This window comes from Chenopodium album, chromosome 20 (assembly GCF_948465745.1).
Source record: "Chenopodium album chromosome 20, dcCheAlbu1.1, whole genome shotgun sequence".
Taxonomy (NCBI): Eukaryota; Viridiplantae; Streptophyta; class Magnoliopsida; order Caryophyllales; family Amaranthaceae; genus Chenopodium; species Chenopodium album.
The window spans coordinates 29,858,155-29,871,482 of NC_137853.1; the positions used below are offsets into that span (position 1 = coordinate 29,858,155).

Genomic DNA, 13,328 nt, shown 5'->3' on the forward strand with positions numbered 1-13,328 from the left:
TCAATCGAAATGAAACCCACCCGATCCAAAGTCATCCGACCCGAGATTAAATCGGTCAAACCCGTTTTAAACTCGATTCGATTGTATCCGAACCGAATATGAACCGATCTGAATTTAACCCAACACAAACCCGATCGGGACTCGACAGATTTTGACCCGAATTTGACCCGACCTAAATAGACCCGACCTAAACTCTATCCGGTTATCAGAATTGATACCTCTATCCTTAGGCCCCCAAAATCTCAAAAATTTGTCTTATTTAATGTGAAACAAAAATAAACTCAAATGTCATCTACGCTAAATTGCTAATGATGCAAGTGATACCGTGTTCTTATATTTACATTTCTTAAGGAGGTATCACTTAAACATCATTAAGTACATCAAGTATCAGTTATACATATTACTAAAAGCGAATCTAAATGAACACTTGGTAATGTATTACATAGTATTAAACAATTTTCCGTCAAAATTTCTTTCTAAAAAAACCATTTTATATATTAAAATAAAGTTTGCATCTAGATTATAACTTTTATTTTATATTAAATCTGAAGTAAACTTCCTAAAATACCAACTTGCACGTTATAACTATAACATATTTAAATATTTTTTCTCACATGTTTTTATTGTTTTAATATATTTAACGTGTTTAACCTAGATGTAGAATAAAATGAAAGCAAATTAAGTATCGCCAAGCCTCTTCAAGTCAAACAAGCTCCTGACTTAAACCAAGCTAGGCTGGCAACATCTTTATTTTATGAAGCTTGGCTTCCTAGACCCATTATACTTGGGGAGGTGTGTTCAAAAATACCCAATTCGAAAATTTGATGATCTGAGCCGAAATTTTGGGTATCCAATCCTGATTTAGCAGTTTAGATATTTCAGATCAGATTTCCGAAAAAAGATTCAGGTTTCGAATTGGATACAGATTGGAATTTTCCCGAAAATTTCAATGACTTGAAAACTGGTGATTGAGTATCCTAATTTTTGGATTGGATTTGATTCAATATCCGAAAGTGAACAACCCTACATCATACGATGAGAATCTAATCGATATGGAGAGAACCTCCTCGGATATTCACATTTATCCAGTATCTTTTGAATATTAAGTTCACTCAATGCAAGTGATGGCATAGATGTTAATATATAAAAGTGCATTCATCAATATTTTATATTTTTTTGTTGCTGACTTAAATTAACATTGTTTCTTCATTCCTTCTTCTTCCTCCTCTTCATATCCACCTTCATCAACTACGCTCCTCTTCCCATCCACCTTCATCTTCTTTCTGTTCCTTTCCCCTCTTTCCATCCACATTCATTGACTGGACCATTTCCACTCCATCTCTTTCGTCGTTCTTCACCTTCTCCCACCACTAGCTTCTGCGATTTTTGTTATACAAAGCATTCATTACAAAAACCCTAATATTAAATATAGAAATAAAGGGAATGGTTAACCTAAAAATGATAATTGTTTATCATGGGAAAAATAGAGGAAGATTAAGCTTAAGAAATTTTGAACAATAGAGAAAATTTAAATGATCGACAATGTAGGAAAACTTCAACTGTTAATGCCTATTCACGACTTCCAACAACTAACAAAGCAAATGACATAAGTAACCCCAACCGTATTCGCAAAAAGACTAACGTACCCCTTTGAGATACTTGGCAATATGAAAAACTTGTATTTTTCTTCAATGCTAAAACATCCTTAGCTTATTCATCTTGCTTTTATTAAAGAGTTCCTATATGTTTAATTGTTTAGGGAAGTTTCCCATCAAATTCATTAACACTGTAGGCAAGCCACGAGCCAGTTGCAAGAAACAATGAGTAGTAATTGGAGTTGATAACATAACAATGAATGTATATGCATACAAATATTTGTTTAATACTTAGATATTGAGACCATTTATCAATTCTTTCAAATTGTTAGCCCGTAGTTATCTTGGTCTCGAACTTTAAAGATATTTAAAATATACTATTTAGGCATTATCTAAATTGCATTTCTAAGTGTCAAACAAGTATTAAGCATAACTACAATGCCAAGAAGTTTCTTTGACTCTTCTCCATTTGTAAAAAGAGAGTGATAAAATATGTTTGAAAAATAAGATACTTTTTAAATTGTACTCCGTAACTAATAAAATCACATAATAACCCACAAGAGGCTATGTGTGATTTAGAATGATTAAGGGTCTGTTCACATTTACTAAACCGAGCTGAGCTGAACTGAACAGAACTGAACTGATTGGAGTTGAACTGAACTGAACTGAACAACTGATTGGAGCTGAACTGAACAACTGATTGGAGCTGAACTGAATTGAGCTGAAATGAATATTTTATGAGAGAAGGAAATTAGGAGCTGAACTGAACTGAACTGAACTGATTAGAGCTGAACTGAACTGAAATTAAGTAAATATGAACAGGCCTTAAATCGCAATTGACCACCCAAATAGGCTCTTAATAACAAATCGGTTAAATCATCGAGCACTTTGGTTAACACACGTATATTATACCTATATGATCTTCATATCAACTAAATCCAATTTTCTCACATAAAATCCAGATTAGAATTAGACTAATACACGAATATAACATGTTAGAGAGTATTTAAATTCCCCAAAATAGTTGTAATTATTGCAATTATTTCCATAATTTCCATAATTCCTTTCGATTAATGGAGATTGTTTGCTAAACTTATTGATATGATTGTGATTAATGTGATTATTATTTCTATAATTCCTCTCAATTAAGGGAGATTGTTTACTAAAATCATTGATATAATTGTGATTAATGTGATTATTATTTCCATAATTCCACCAAAGTAAGCAACACATAAAATCAGTTTCTCCTTCCCTCCTCTCTCTTCCCTCTCTCCACAAAGACATTCTTGAAGAATTTCTAACCTTCTTTCCTTCCACTCAAACTCAACTTCTACTGTTACTCACTTTCAACTTCAATTCAATTAATCTAGTTTCTTCCCACAATTTTCCCACATTTTATTGATTAAATTTGATATAAAAGACCTCAAATTTGTTGTAATTTTAAGGCCATGAAACGTGGGTATCAAGGTTCTCCATCTGGTCCTCCTCAATCTCGATCCAAACCCAACCCAGAAGGTATTTTTCTTGTATTTTCTGTCAAAAATTTATCATCTTGTTTATTTGATGTTTTAAGTTAGGTCTTTGAAATCTTTTTCATTGCTTAATTTAATTTTAATTTTACAATTGAATGAATGTTTCTCAGCTATACTTCAGCTAAGAAAGTGTTGTGAATAGCATACTAGAAGTTGTGTAAATTAGAATTGTTATATACGAAGTATTTGTTTTCGGGTTTCGCTTATTAGTGGCAATTTATATCTTAAAATCGGTGTAATTTTCCGGACATCATTAAAATGGTGGATATTGTAATTCTAGTTCTATGTTTTAAAAGAAAGATATGTCTTTTGCTGGTAAAATCACTCCTACACTCGGGTGTAATTTAATACCCTCGTGTGGATATCGACTAATTTAATTGGTTAAAGTCTCGGGGTTGGTGCGGAGAAATCAAACCCCGTCTACATCATTTCCGTTTGTAGCTCTCTTTATAGCATAAAGTTGGTTGATAGGGTGTAATTATATTAGAGTAAGGCTTTATATTTTGGGTAATTGAATAATATCTTGTTAATGGTAATTTAGGAGATGGGGTATTCCTTGAGGATGAGAGTACAAAATTTTTTGCTCGGAAAGTAGCTGATCATTACAGCGCAAGAACAAACCAGACATTGGAAGAACGAGAAGCGAGCCCTATTATCCATTTGAAGAAACTTAACAATTGGGTATACTTTGTGAATGTTATGTGAGATTTTCTTTAGGATTTTGTAATGGAACTTCCTCACATTTGTTTTGCTTTTGCAGATTAAAAGTGTATTAATTCAGCTTTATGCTCGTCCTGGGAATGCTGTGCTTGATCTTGCATGTGGAAAGGTGAATTAAGTTTTATCTGGTTAGTAGTTATAGTTTGATGATGTGTTTGTCCAACAATGTACTAATTGTTTCTCTACCTCACCATGTGTTAGGGCGGGGATCTTATAAAATGGGACAAGGCAAAGATCGGATATTATGTTGGAATTGATATTGCTGAAGGCTCGGTATGACATAAAATCTTAGTAATTAGTAGCTCATTTGTTTTATGCTGCTTCAGTGATATAAGTTTCTGATGACAAATTAGTCAGACAGTTACGCTATAGATCTTTTTCACTGTATTGCAATCTAGTTTAAAAGTAGAGACTGTGCAGATAGAAGATTGTCGTACGCGGTATAATGGCGATGCGGATCAGAATCAGCGTCGCAAAAAGTTTAAATTTCCAGCCCGCCTCTTATGTGGAGATTGCTTTGAGGTAGTTTAGACTGGATATCAGTTGATTGTGAAGATTTGTTACTTTACAAGTCATAAATTTGAATAATAATGCACCTTTTAGCAGCTAATAATATCATTAACTACTGAGTTTTTGGGACATGGAAATACTTGTTATGATTCTCAGTATTTTCTGATTATTTCAGGTTCGACTGGACAGAGCATTGGCAGAGGATGGCCCCTTTGACCTTTGCAGTTGCCAGGTTACTTTTTATCCTACCTTGTCAAATATAGACTCCATAAGCCCTAGTTCTTTGTTAATTACATAAGTTAGCATAACATCATTGAATGGGCCTGCTAGGCGAGGCTACCTTTTATATTTAAATAAACAACAAAATTTTCAACTGTGTGGGGACTTTGGACCTAGTCTCATCTTCATTAGGGATGAAAACGTTGACAGTGAATACAATTTCTCTGATCTTAGATTTAGAGGCTGGTCCTTGTTTCTCTCATAAATTTTGATTATTTTGGAGTGTACAATCCTTCTGTATTGGTAAATTGAATACTTGTTTTTTTTTCCCAATTCTTTGATACTTGCAGTTTGCCTTGCACTATTCATGGTCTACTGAGGCACGTGCACGGCGAGCTTTGGCTAACATTTCAGCATTGCTTCGACCTGGTGGCATCTTGATTGGAACAATGCCTGATGCCAATGTTATTGTCAAGAAGTACAGAGAAGGTTTCTTCTATTATTTTATAAATGCTTTTGTTTGTGACTTTTTGTACAATGTACATGAGATGTAGTGAAAGTTCAAGCAGATGTACTGTTTTTCAAAATTTTGCCATTTTTCACACTGAATATTGTATACAAAGATATCTTTCATTCCCAGATAAGATAATACTATACAGTGATTTGTAGCTTCTCTCACGCTGAATATCGTACTCAAAGAAGCTCCTTGTGCCCTTTAATTACGGTCTAAAACCCATAAACCTTTCAATTCACATAATTCTTGCTTTGCCTTAACATACAGTTGTATATGCTAACACGGACTAGCTAGTAGACTAATTCTGGTCATGGTACTATTCTTTTGAAAGAAGTTGATGGTATGATTAAGCATTTTTGCTTGCTGATGATGAGGTTATCTTTCCTTTTCTTCCTTTTAAAATAATTGCTCTAATTAGATTTTATCTAATTGACAAAATTATTGGTGGTAGAAGTCCATGAGAACTGGAAAATTATAGAGTTATTAAGTTGACAAAATTATAAGAAGTTCTACTCCCTATTTCTTACTTAGTCCTCGTTTTACTTCTTAGGATCATTTAAACATATTTTTTAAAAAAATCTTTTAGGAAATGGAATATGGGAAGAAAAACACTTCCTATTTTTAATCAATCAACCACAAAGTAATTTTATATAGGTAGCCAAATTGATGGTAATTATAGACTAGAAAATATCTTCTCCTCACACAAACTCTATGTAAGCTGCATGCTTTTAATCCATCTTCACCTGGCTGTTAGTGTCTTTCCTTTGTTCCCTCACATCCTAACAGAACACTTATAGGTTTCAAGTCTACAGAGTTTTAAGTGTTGGTATGAATAATCTAATTACTGTCGTCGAATTTCTGAACATTCTTGTTGAGGTCTTTATCTTTGTGATTGACAGAGACTTAGTTGAATAGGGTGATAGTAGCTGATCTTTCTTAAGATATTGTGACGTCTTTGCATTTCTCAATTTCAGCGATTTTCATTAGGTCACGATACATTTAGGTTTTAACAATGTATCATATATATGATATATCTTATATTGGTTTTTACTATTTTACCATATCTAAAGCCTTCCTTTATGCCATTTTGGTGGAAAGTCTTGTGCCGAAATGGAAGCAAATTTTAATTTAACTTGTAATTTTTAAAGGTTTGCCTGTGTGATAAATTGATTGGAAACTTTTCAAAATAGACTGATTAGACTTTGCTTGAATTAATCCTAATCCCTCTTGAATAACATGCAGTGGAAGGTTTGAAATTTGGAAACAGTGTCTACTGGATACGATTTGATGAGGATTATGCCGATAAGGTACTGTTTCTTGCTTTTATGTTAACATCCATCTGTTAATTACTGTTTTTGGATTTGATGAGGATTATGTTGCTCCTTCCCATGATTAATTACTGTTTTTGGCTTCAGAAATTTAAAGCATCCAATCCTTTTGGTATCCGATACAAGTTTCACTTAGAGGTATGTGTTTGTCAAAGTTTTTCTTTTATCACTGCTTACGTAATTTGTTCAGACAATTGACCATAAAAAATCTATTAAAATTATTAGAAAAATTTGTCAATTGCAGCCATTTAAAGTTTGTATTGCAATTTGCAGCCATTAAAAAAAAATTGCAAATTGCAGCCCAAACGTAGTAATAAATTGTATATTGCTACCCAATTCAACCTTTTCAATTTAAAGTACTAATTTATTGTATATTGCCACCAACTCAATGTTGCAATTTGCAGTCATTTAAAAAAAAAAAAAAAAAAGGCAAACTGCAGCCCAAAAGTACTAATAAATTGCAAATTGCCACCCAAGCCATTTAAAGTACTAATAAATTGTGCTGAAAAAAATCCTGTCAAAATTTTAGGGGTCATTTTAGTTATTAAGGGCCCAAGTTGAGCTCGAAATTGGCAAAACAATTTACTTAAGTTCCTCGTTTTCACAGCAAAAAATAGTTAGCACACAAATCAATACAATTTTTAATACGCAAAATGAGGCACTAGTGTTATTTTTTTGCCAGTTCCAAGCTCAATTCGGACCCTAAAGGGCTAAAACAACCCGTAAAACCTTTACGGAACATTTTTCAGCACACAAATCGATGAAATAATTGATTTGGGTGGCAATTAACAAGTTATTAGTACTTTGGGCTGCAATTTGCAATTTTTTTTAAATGGCTGCGATTTGCAAAATACAAACTTTAAATGGCTGCAATTGACAAATTTTCCAAATTATTATGCATTTAGTTCACCATTTCTTAATTAATTCTATCCACTAGAGATATGTGGCCTCTATCTGACCAAAATTAGTGCATTTTACATGACTGCCTGCTGGAAGTATCCATCTTATTAGTGTTTGTTGTGAATCCTATCTTTGACCTAACAACTTTTATTGGTCATTTCTTATAATCCATCCATATATCCCCATATAGAAGTGGTGTAATCGTTTATACAGTACTTTGTAAGTCAAGAATTAAAAGTGTTTTTTTTCAGATTTGGGTTTTGACTTTCGAGGATTCGTTGCAACCATAATTATTACTCTTTCCTTTTCTTAGCATTGTGTCTTATCAATGCCTAATTTCTCTTTATAGGATGCTGTTGATTGTCCTGAATGGGTTGTCCCTTTCCATGTCTTCAAGGCACTGGCTGAAGAGGTATGGATTACTTTCTGGCATTCTTCGATCAGCATATTATTTGTGTCTTCCAATGCATAAAAAAGCTCAAGGCGCACTGAAGCAAGAAGGGTCATGCAGCGCCTAGGTGCGCCTAAGGCACGTCTCAGTGCGCCTCTTTGAAGTGAGGTGCACTGTATAAGCAGTTTTAAAAAATTGGCAGAAATTTCTCAGGTGCGCCTTGTGCACTTTTTGTGTGCCTCATGCGCCTAACCAAAAATGCCTCACCCAGACCAAGTTAAGTGCTTACCCCATTTCGCCTTGCACCTTAGGCGTGCATTTTCAAACACTGGTGTCTCCTAGCCATCATTTCAGGAATTCAGGTTCAGAAATATGCAGAAATGTTAGTCTAATAGCAAGCAATTTACAGTCTATTATGGGTAGATTTGCTTACTAACCTCTCATATTGATAAAACAAAGGTGTAAAAAATGTGTTGTTACTTGTAGAAAGAAAACTTATTAGCATGGAGGATAAGCTCCAAATAGGTAATAAACACATGGAGGGGAAATGTTATTCGTTTACTCTCATGTCATTGATGCTAATGCCTTAAACCTTTTTCCACTGTCAATTTATCTGACCTACTACGTATCAGTGCTAAAGCACGGAGTATATTTATTTCTTGAGATAAAAAATAATCTTTTAATAACTGTAATTGGTAGTTATGGGTGGTTTATAAAAAAAGTAATTGGTGTTGTTTTGTATTTTAAAATATATAGAAGTGGAAGTTATGATTTTAACCAAAAAAAAAGAGTAGGAAGTTGTTCAAAAAAAAAATTAGTGCATAGATTTTGAGGATTGGAGGTTTGTAATGCTGTGGATGAAAGTTGGTGAATAAACTCTTAAATTATATATAAGATATGAAAATCTTTTCTAAACATCAATTATACTCCGTGATATTGATGATCTTAATTTTACTCCTTTATTTTACGTGTGAAAGCTTCCTTCATGGATGCGGTCTTTTTATATGGCATTTGACATTTTGAATCACCATGACTGCAGTTAATTTAGTTTGATCGCCTTCTTTATGTCCCAACTCCTGTTTGCAACAGTTCAATTTCAATGCACCTGCATTTACAAATCTTATGTTTTAATTTGCAATTAACCTCTATGAATGCTGTTAATGGGATCCAATGATAAGATTCTTAAAATGAGAAGAATGAGAAGGATGAAATGTGCAAAAAAAAAAAAAAAAAATCACTAAATGTGCATTTTTTTTTTTCACCAAATGTGCAAAACTGATTTTGTGAACTAATAAAACTTTTGAATTTTCTGGAAAATCAGAAATTGTGTACATTACATTCAAAATTTATTCACACTGAATTTGGGTCTTGTATTTTTTTTTTTTTTTTTGGCACATTTAGTTCAAAAGATATGCACATAAAATTCTTCTAATCTTTCTCATTTTTAAGGAATTTCTCATTTGACCCTAAAATCCTAAACATAGTTAAAAAAAATATTGAACTATCTAATATATTTAGTACAAAAAGACGTTTGATCTATCTAATATATTTGAAAAAATCTGTCCAATATATTTGAAAAAAATGTCAAACAATCAGTACAAAAAGATGTTTGATCTATCTAATATATTTTTCAAATATTACACATTAATAGTTAAAATGTATTATTAGTCAAATTCATTCAACATATTTTGACTTGATATGCTTGCTGACGCATGAATTTGACTAATAATACATTTTAACTATATGTTTGTAAACATTATAAATGTGTAATATTTGAAAAATATATTAGATTGATCAAACATCTTATATACTTAACATTTACTTTCATATATTAACAAAAATTGGTGCTAAACGTCAAAATGTGGAACGGATAGAACAATTCTAAGTCAATTAGTACTACGAGTTAAAATAAGTGTATGCAAAACATAGTTATTTGCCAAAAGCACCCATTTATCAAGTAATTATAATTCGAGAACTTATCCTAATACAAACTTAAATAAAAAGAAAGAATATATGTGCACTCATGTACCTTCTCTCTTACTTAATAAAGTTAATACAATGTGTACAATCCAAAATAAATAATGTTTACAAGTAAAGGGAAAAACGCTCGAGAAACCTTATAATGCATCTGGGTGCTTATATTTGCAGAAAGTTGTATTTATGGAGGCTAATTTCTCCTGGGTCTCCTTTTACTCGTTTTTTATCCCATCAATTGAAGTTTAAAGATTTGTGATAGATTTCTCAATTGGAGTAGAAGATAAACCAGTATCCTCGGAGCGATGAGATGGATTGGATGGTTTGGGGAGCAAGGACTTGGACCCTTGTTGACAAACAATGAATAGACTACTTATTCTTATTTTTTAAGGACATTTTCTCAACAGTGGTAATATATCCTTATCCCCTTGGTACACGTAAGGGCAGTGTCATCTTTCTTTGAAAACCAGCAGGTGGGAAGACTGGGAACATCTATAACATCAAACCCCCAACCAAACTATCCATTTTAAGTTTTCTACATAACCTAAAGAAAGTGCAGTTTGGTCATGAGCTCACTGTGCACTATTTTTATTTCATTAATGTTTTTGTTGGCTATTTGAATGAGGCACCCGTATCGATTGAATCATGTGGTGGAGCATATATAATTCAACCTTGTGGACCTTGCTCCATTCTTGTCAATTATATATGGTGTTGGAAAATAGCCTGAGAAAATAGCGTGAGTCTTGGTAGAGAATAGAGATAATTGAACTCCACTTCAGCTCATATGTATATTTATTAGTGAGTCCTCAAAAGGTCATCTGCATCCCAATGTGTTTGGCTCTTGAACAACCAATGGGCAGAACAAGAGTCGCATCAAGCTTGACCAAAGTTCAAGCATGGTCATCATTAAATAGCCGAAAAACGGTGCACTACTCTTGGATTTTGGCCGAGCTTAATGTGGCTTTTGGTTTACCCATTGGTAGTTCGAGAGTGACCACACAATGTTGTTATGTGGGTGATCTTTAGAGGATTCTCACTAATGAATGTACTTGACTCGAAGGGGAGTTCATTTACCTCTATTTTCTAACCCACCTTATGCTATGTTATCAAGGTATTCTTTAGCACCATACCTGGTGTGCAAGAAGGGACCAAGGGTCACTTGGTGAATAATATATGTTCTACCAAATGATTCATGCTGCACCTGTTGATACGAGTGTCATCATTCAACAAATGCAACTATAGCCAACAAAAACGTTTATGAAGGATAGATAGTACAAGGTAGGTGCGTGGTTTTGTTAGGGGAATTGATGTTGTAGAAGTTCCCTCAGTTGGTTAACAAAGAAGGATAACACTGCCTGTTGATTGGTTTTGTGGAATAATCTTACTATGGTGGAGTTTGTGATTAGTAAGAAGGTTGCATAGTATTCTGTAGTATGTTGCTTTAAATAGATGTAAATTTAGAAAAAGAAGAGAAAAATGTAGAGAAAAAAAATTGAGCCTTTTATTTCGCAATGAAAGAAAAAGTTGTGAATGAAGAAAGGCTAGTTGTGTTGATTTAAAGCGAGAAGGGGAAGAGTGTGAACCTAATCATGTGTGTCGTTCTATGTGGAATTAATTAGTTTTGTATTAGATTTGAGCACAAAAATCCCAAACGACTTCGTCTTGCCCTATACTAACCGAGCCAATTTTATAGAGAAAGAAGAAAGAGAAGTTTATAGAGGAAAGTCTACATAAAGTTGACACTTGTAATTTGATGTCTGCTTTCCTCCCTTATTATTTATAGTGCATTCACTGCAGGTTTGCAGCAGTTTGATATTTTTTAGAAAACTTGATCTTTCACCAACTATTTTTAATTTGGCCGTATTATTTACTATTTTTTTTTAAAAAAAAAAAAAAATCAAAAGGCTTGATCTTGCAAAGTTTATATACATTGTCTTGTGGAGGAATAAGTTTCATTGATGCTACTGGCTCTATTTGCAGTATGACTTTGAACTAGTCTTTGCCAAAAACAATCATCAATTTGTTGAAGAATATTTGAAGAAGCCAGAATTTGTTGATCTTATGAGGAGGCTGGGTGCTTTGGGTGATACCCATGATAAGAGTGAGTTCCCTACTTTGGTGGTGATATTTCTTCCTGCCCTCTCTGTAGTTTTTGTAACTTGTAAGACTGCAACAAAGAAAAAAGCAATGCACATTGGATTTGTAATGACTTGTTTTCTGCCTCTCAAGGCTCTCAGTAATCTCCAATCTTATGCACAAATTTGGTTATTAAAGGATCTATTTTTTGGTTCACTGCTAAATTATTGATCCCTCCTGCTTTCTAATTTCAGGTACGTTGTCACCGGATGAGTGGGAAGTAGCTTACTTATATCTGGCTTTTGTGCTGAGAAAGGTAACAATACCATGCTTATTCAGCAGACTATGAAATAGCTCTTAGATAAATTTACAATAAGAATCTTCATTTTGTTAAGAGTACACGTGTCCTAAACTCCTTTCATCTTTATGAAAACCAGGGTGTATGAAAACCAGGATGTACTATACCCGCTTACATACTTCATCAAACAATAAACTTACGAGTTGTAAATGTAGCCAAATAGCCATATAGAATACTTGCCCTCTCGATTTATTGGCGCAGTCTCTAGGAAGTTATATCAAAGACCTGGTTTTGAAAATTTTCTTGCAGCCTTTTCCCTACATGATTTTGCACCAAAATAACAAAGGGTCAATTACCAATTTATCTTAGTTTGTCCTTGCCGATGCATTAGGGGGCATACAATGAGTGTTGCTTTCTTATGGAATGCTATCATTTTTCTGATAAACCATGTTATTTACTTGATAAGATTCTGAGATTCTTTTTCTGTTTCATTTTAGCGAGGCCAACCAGACCAAACACAAAAGCGAAATGTGAAAAAGGGTGACAACGATACACCCATAAAAAAGGAGGACATCATGTACATTACTAGTTGAGTTTGAGTTTAACAGAATAACAATTCGTGTCAAAATTCAACTGCGACCAATCATCAAGCTTGTTCAGGTCTTATCCAAGATGCCAAATACTGGCAGGCATGCAGACCTAAAACTAAGGCGTGCGTGCGGTTCAATACTCTGTTAAATGGAGATTACGCATTGGCTCATTCAAGCTTTGCTTTGTAGTTTGCGCTCACTGTTGTAGAGGTCTCAGAACGGGACTGAAGAAAATGCAGTTCTTCCTAATTTTGGGGCAGAATTTTTATTTTCGACAGTAATTAACAATTTACACAACTTTGATCTTACGGCTCTTTTTACCAAAAGGTGGTAGGTTAGTGATTATGTAACTCTAATGTTTTCTGTCAGCTTTGTATTGCTATTATTTTAAGTTAATAAAATACAGTTACAATAGATTTGTTTTGGTGCTGCTATTAAGCTTAAAGAACTGCTTTTGTACTGCTATTAATTAACGTAATATAAAACAATTATAATAGCTTTTTGTACCAAACTACGTCTGCAATTCAGGTTTTGTCAAGAAATTATGCACAAAGCGTAGGCCACTGAGCCTTAAAGGTTGTTCTACATGTTTTTTTTTTCTTTGTTCTCTAAGACAATTATGAACAAATGATATCTTTAATTACGCCCAATTTAATAAAAGACGATATGTGAAACTACACA

General features: G+C 33.5%; 1 protein-coding gene across 1 annotated transcript; it reads left to right on the forward strand.

Annotated features, from left to right (window-relative positions):
- Positions 1–2,823: 2,823 nt before the first annotated feature.
- LOC145597692 (mRNA cap guanine-N(7) methyltransferase 1-like) lies at positions 2,824–13,070 on the forward strand. Its single transcript, XM_081653924.1, has 13 exons — positions 2,824–3,110; positions 3,669–3,808; positions 3,888–3,956; positions 4,049–4,120; positions 4,268–4,369; positions 4,533–4,589; positions 4,927–5,065; positions 6,333–6,397; positions 6,506–6,556; positions 7,668–7,730; positions 11,664–11,784; positions 12,014–12,075; positions 12,555–13,070. Exons 1-13 carry the CDS (start codon positions 3,044–3,046, stop codon positions 12,648–12,650), a joined length of 1,104 nt encoding a protein of 367 aa, XP_081510050.1. The 5' UTR covers positions 2,824–3,043; the 3' UTR covers positions 12,651–13,070.
- The last annotated feature ends 258 nt before the right edge of the window (positions 13,071–13,328 follow it).

Bases quoted from the DNA above. Each gene is read 5' to 3' on its own strand.
- LOC145597692 (XM_081653924.1), top strand. From the start codon at position 3,044: ATGAAACGTGGGTATCAAGGTTCTCCATCTGGTCCTCCTCAATCTCGA. The intron at 3,809-3,887 runs GTATACTTTGTG...TTGCTTTTGCAG, and splicing joins TGAAGAAACTTAACAATTGG to ATTAAAAGTGTATTAATTCA. The intron at 7,731-11,663 runs GTATGGATTACT...CTCTATTTGCAG, and splicing joins TCAAGGCACTGGCTGAAGAG to TATGACTTTGAACTAGTCTT.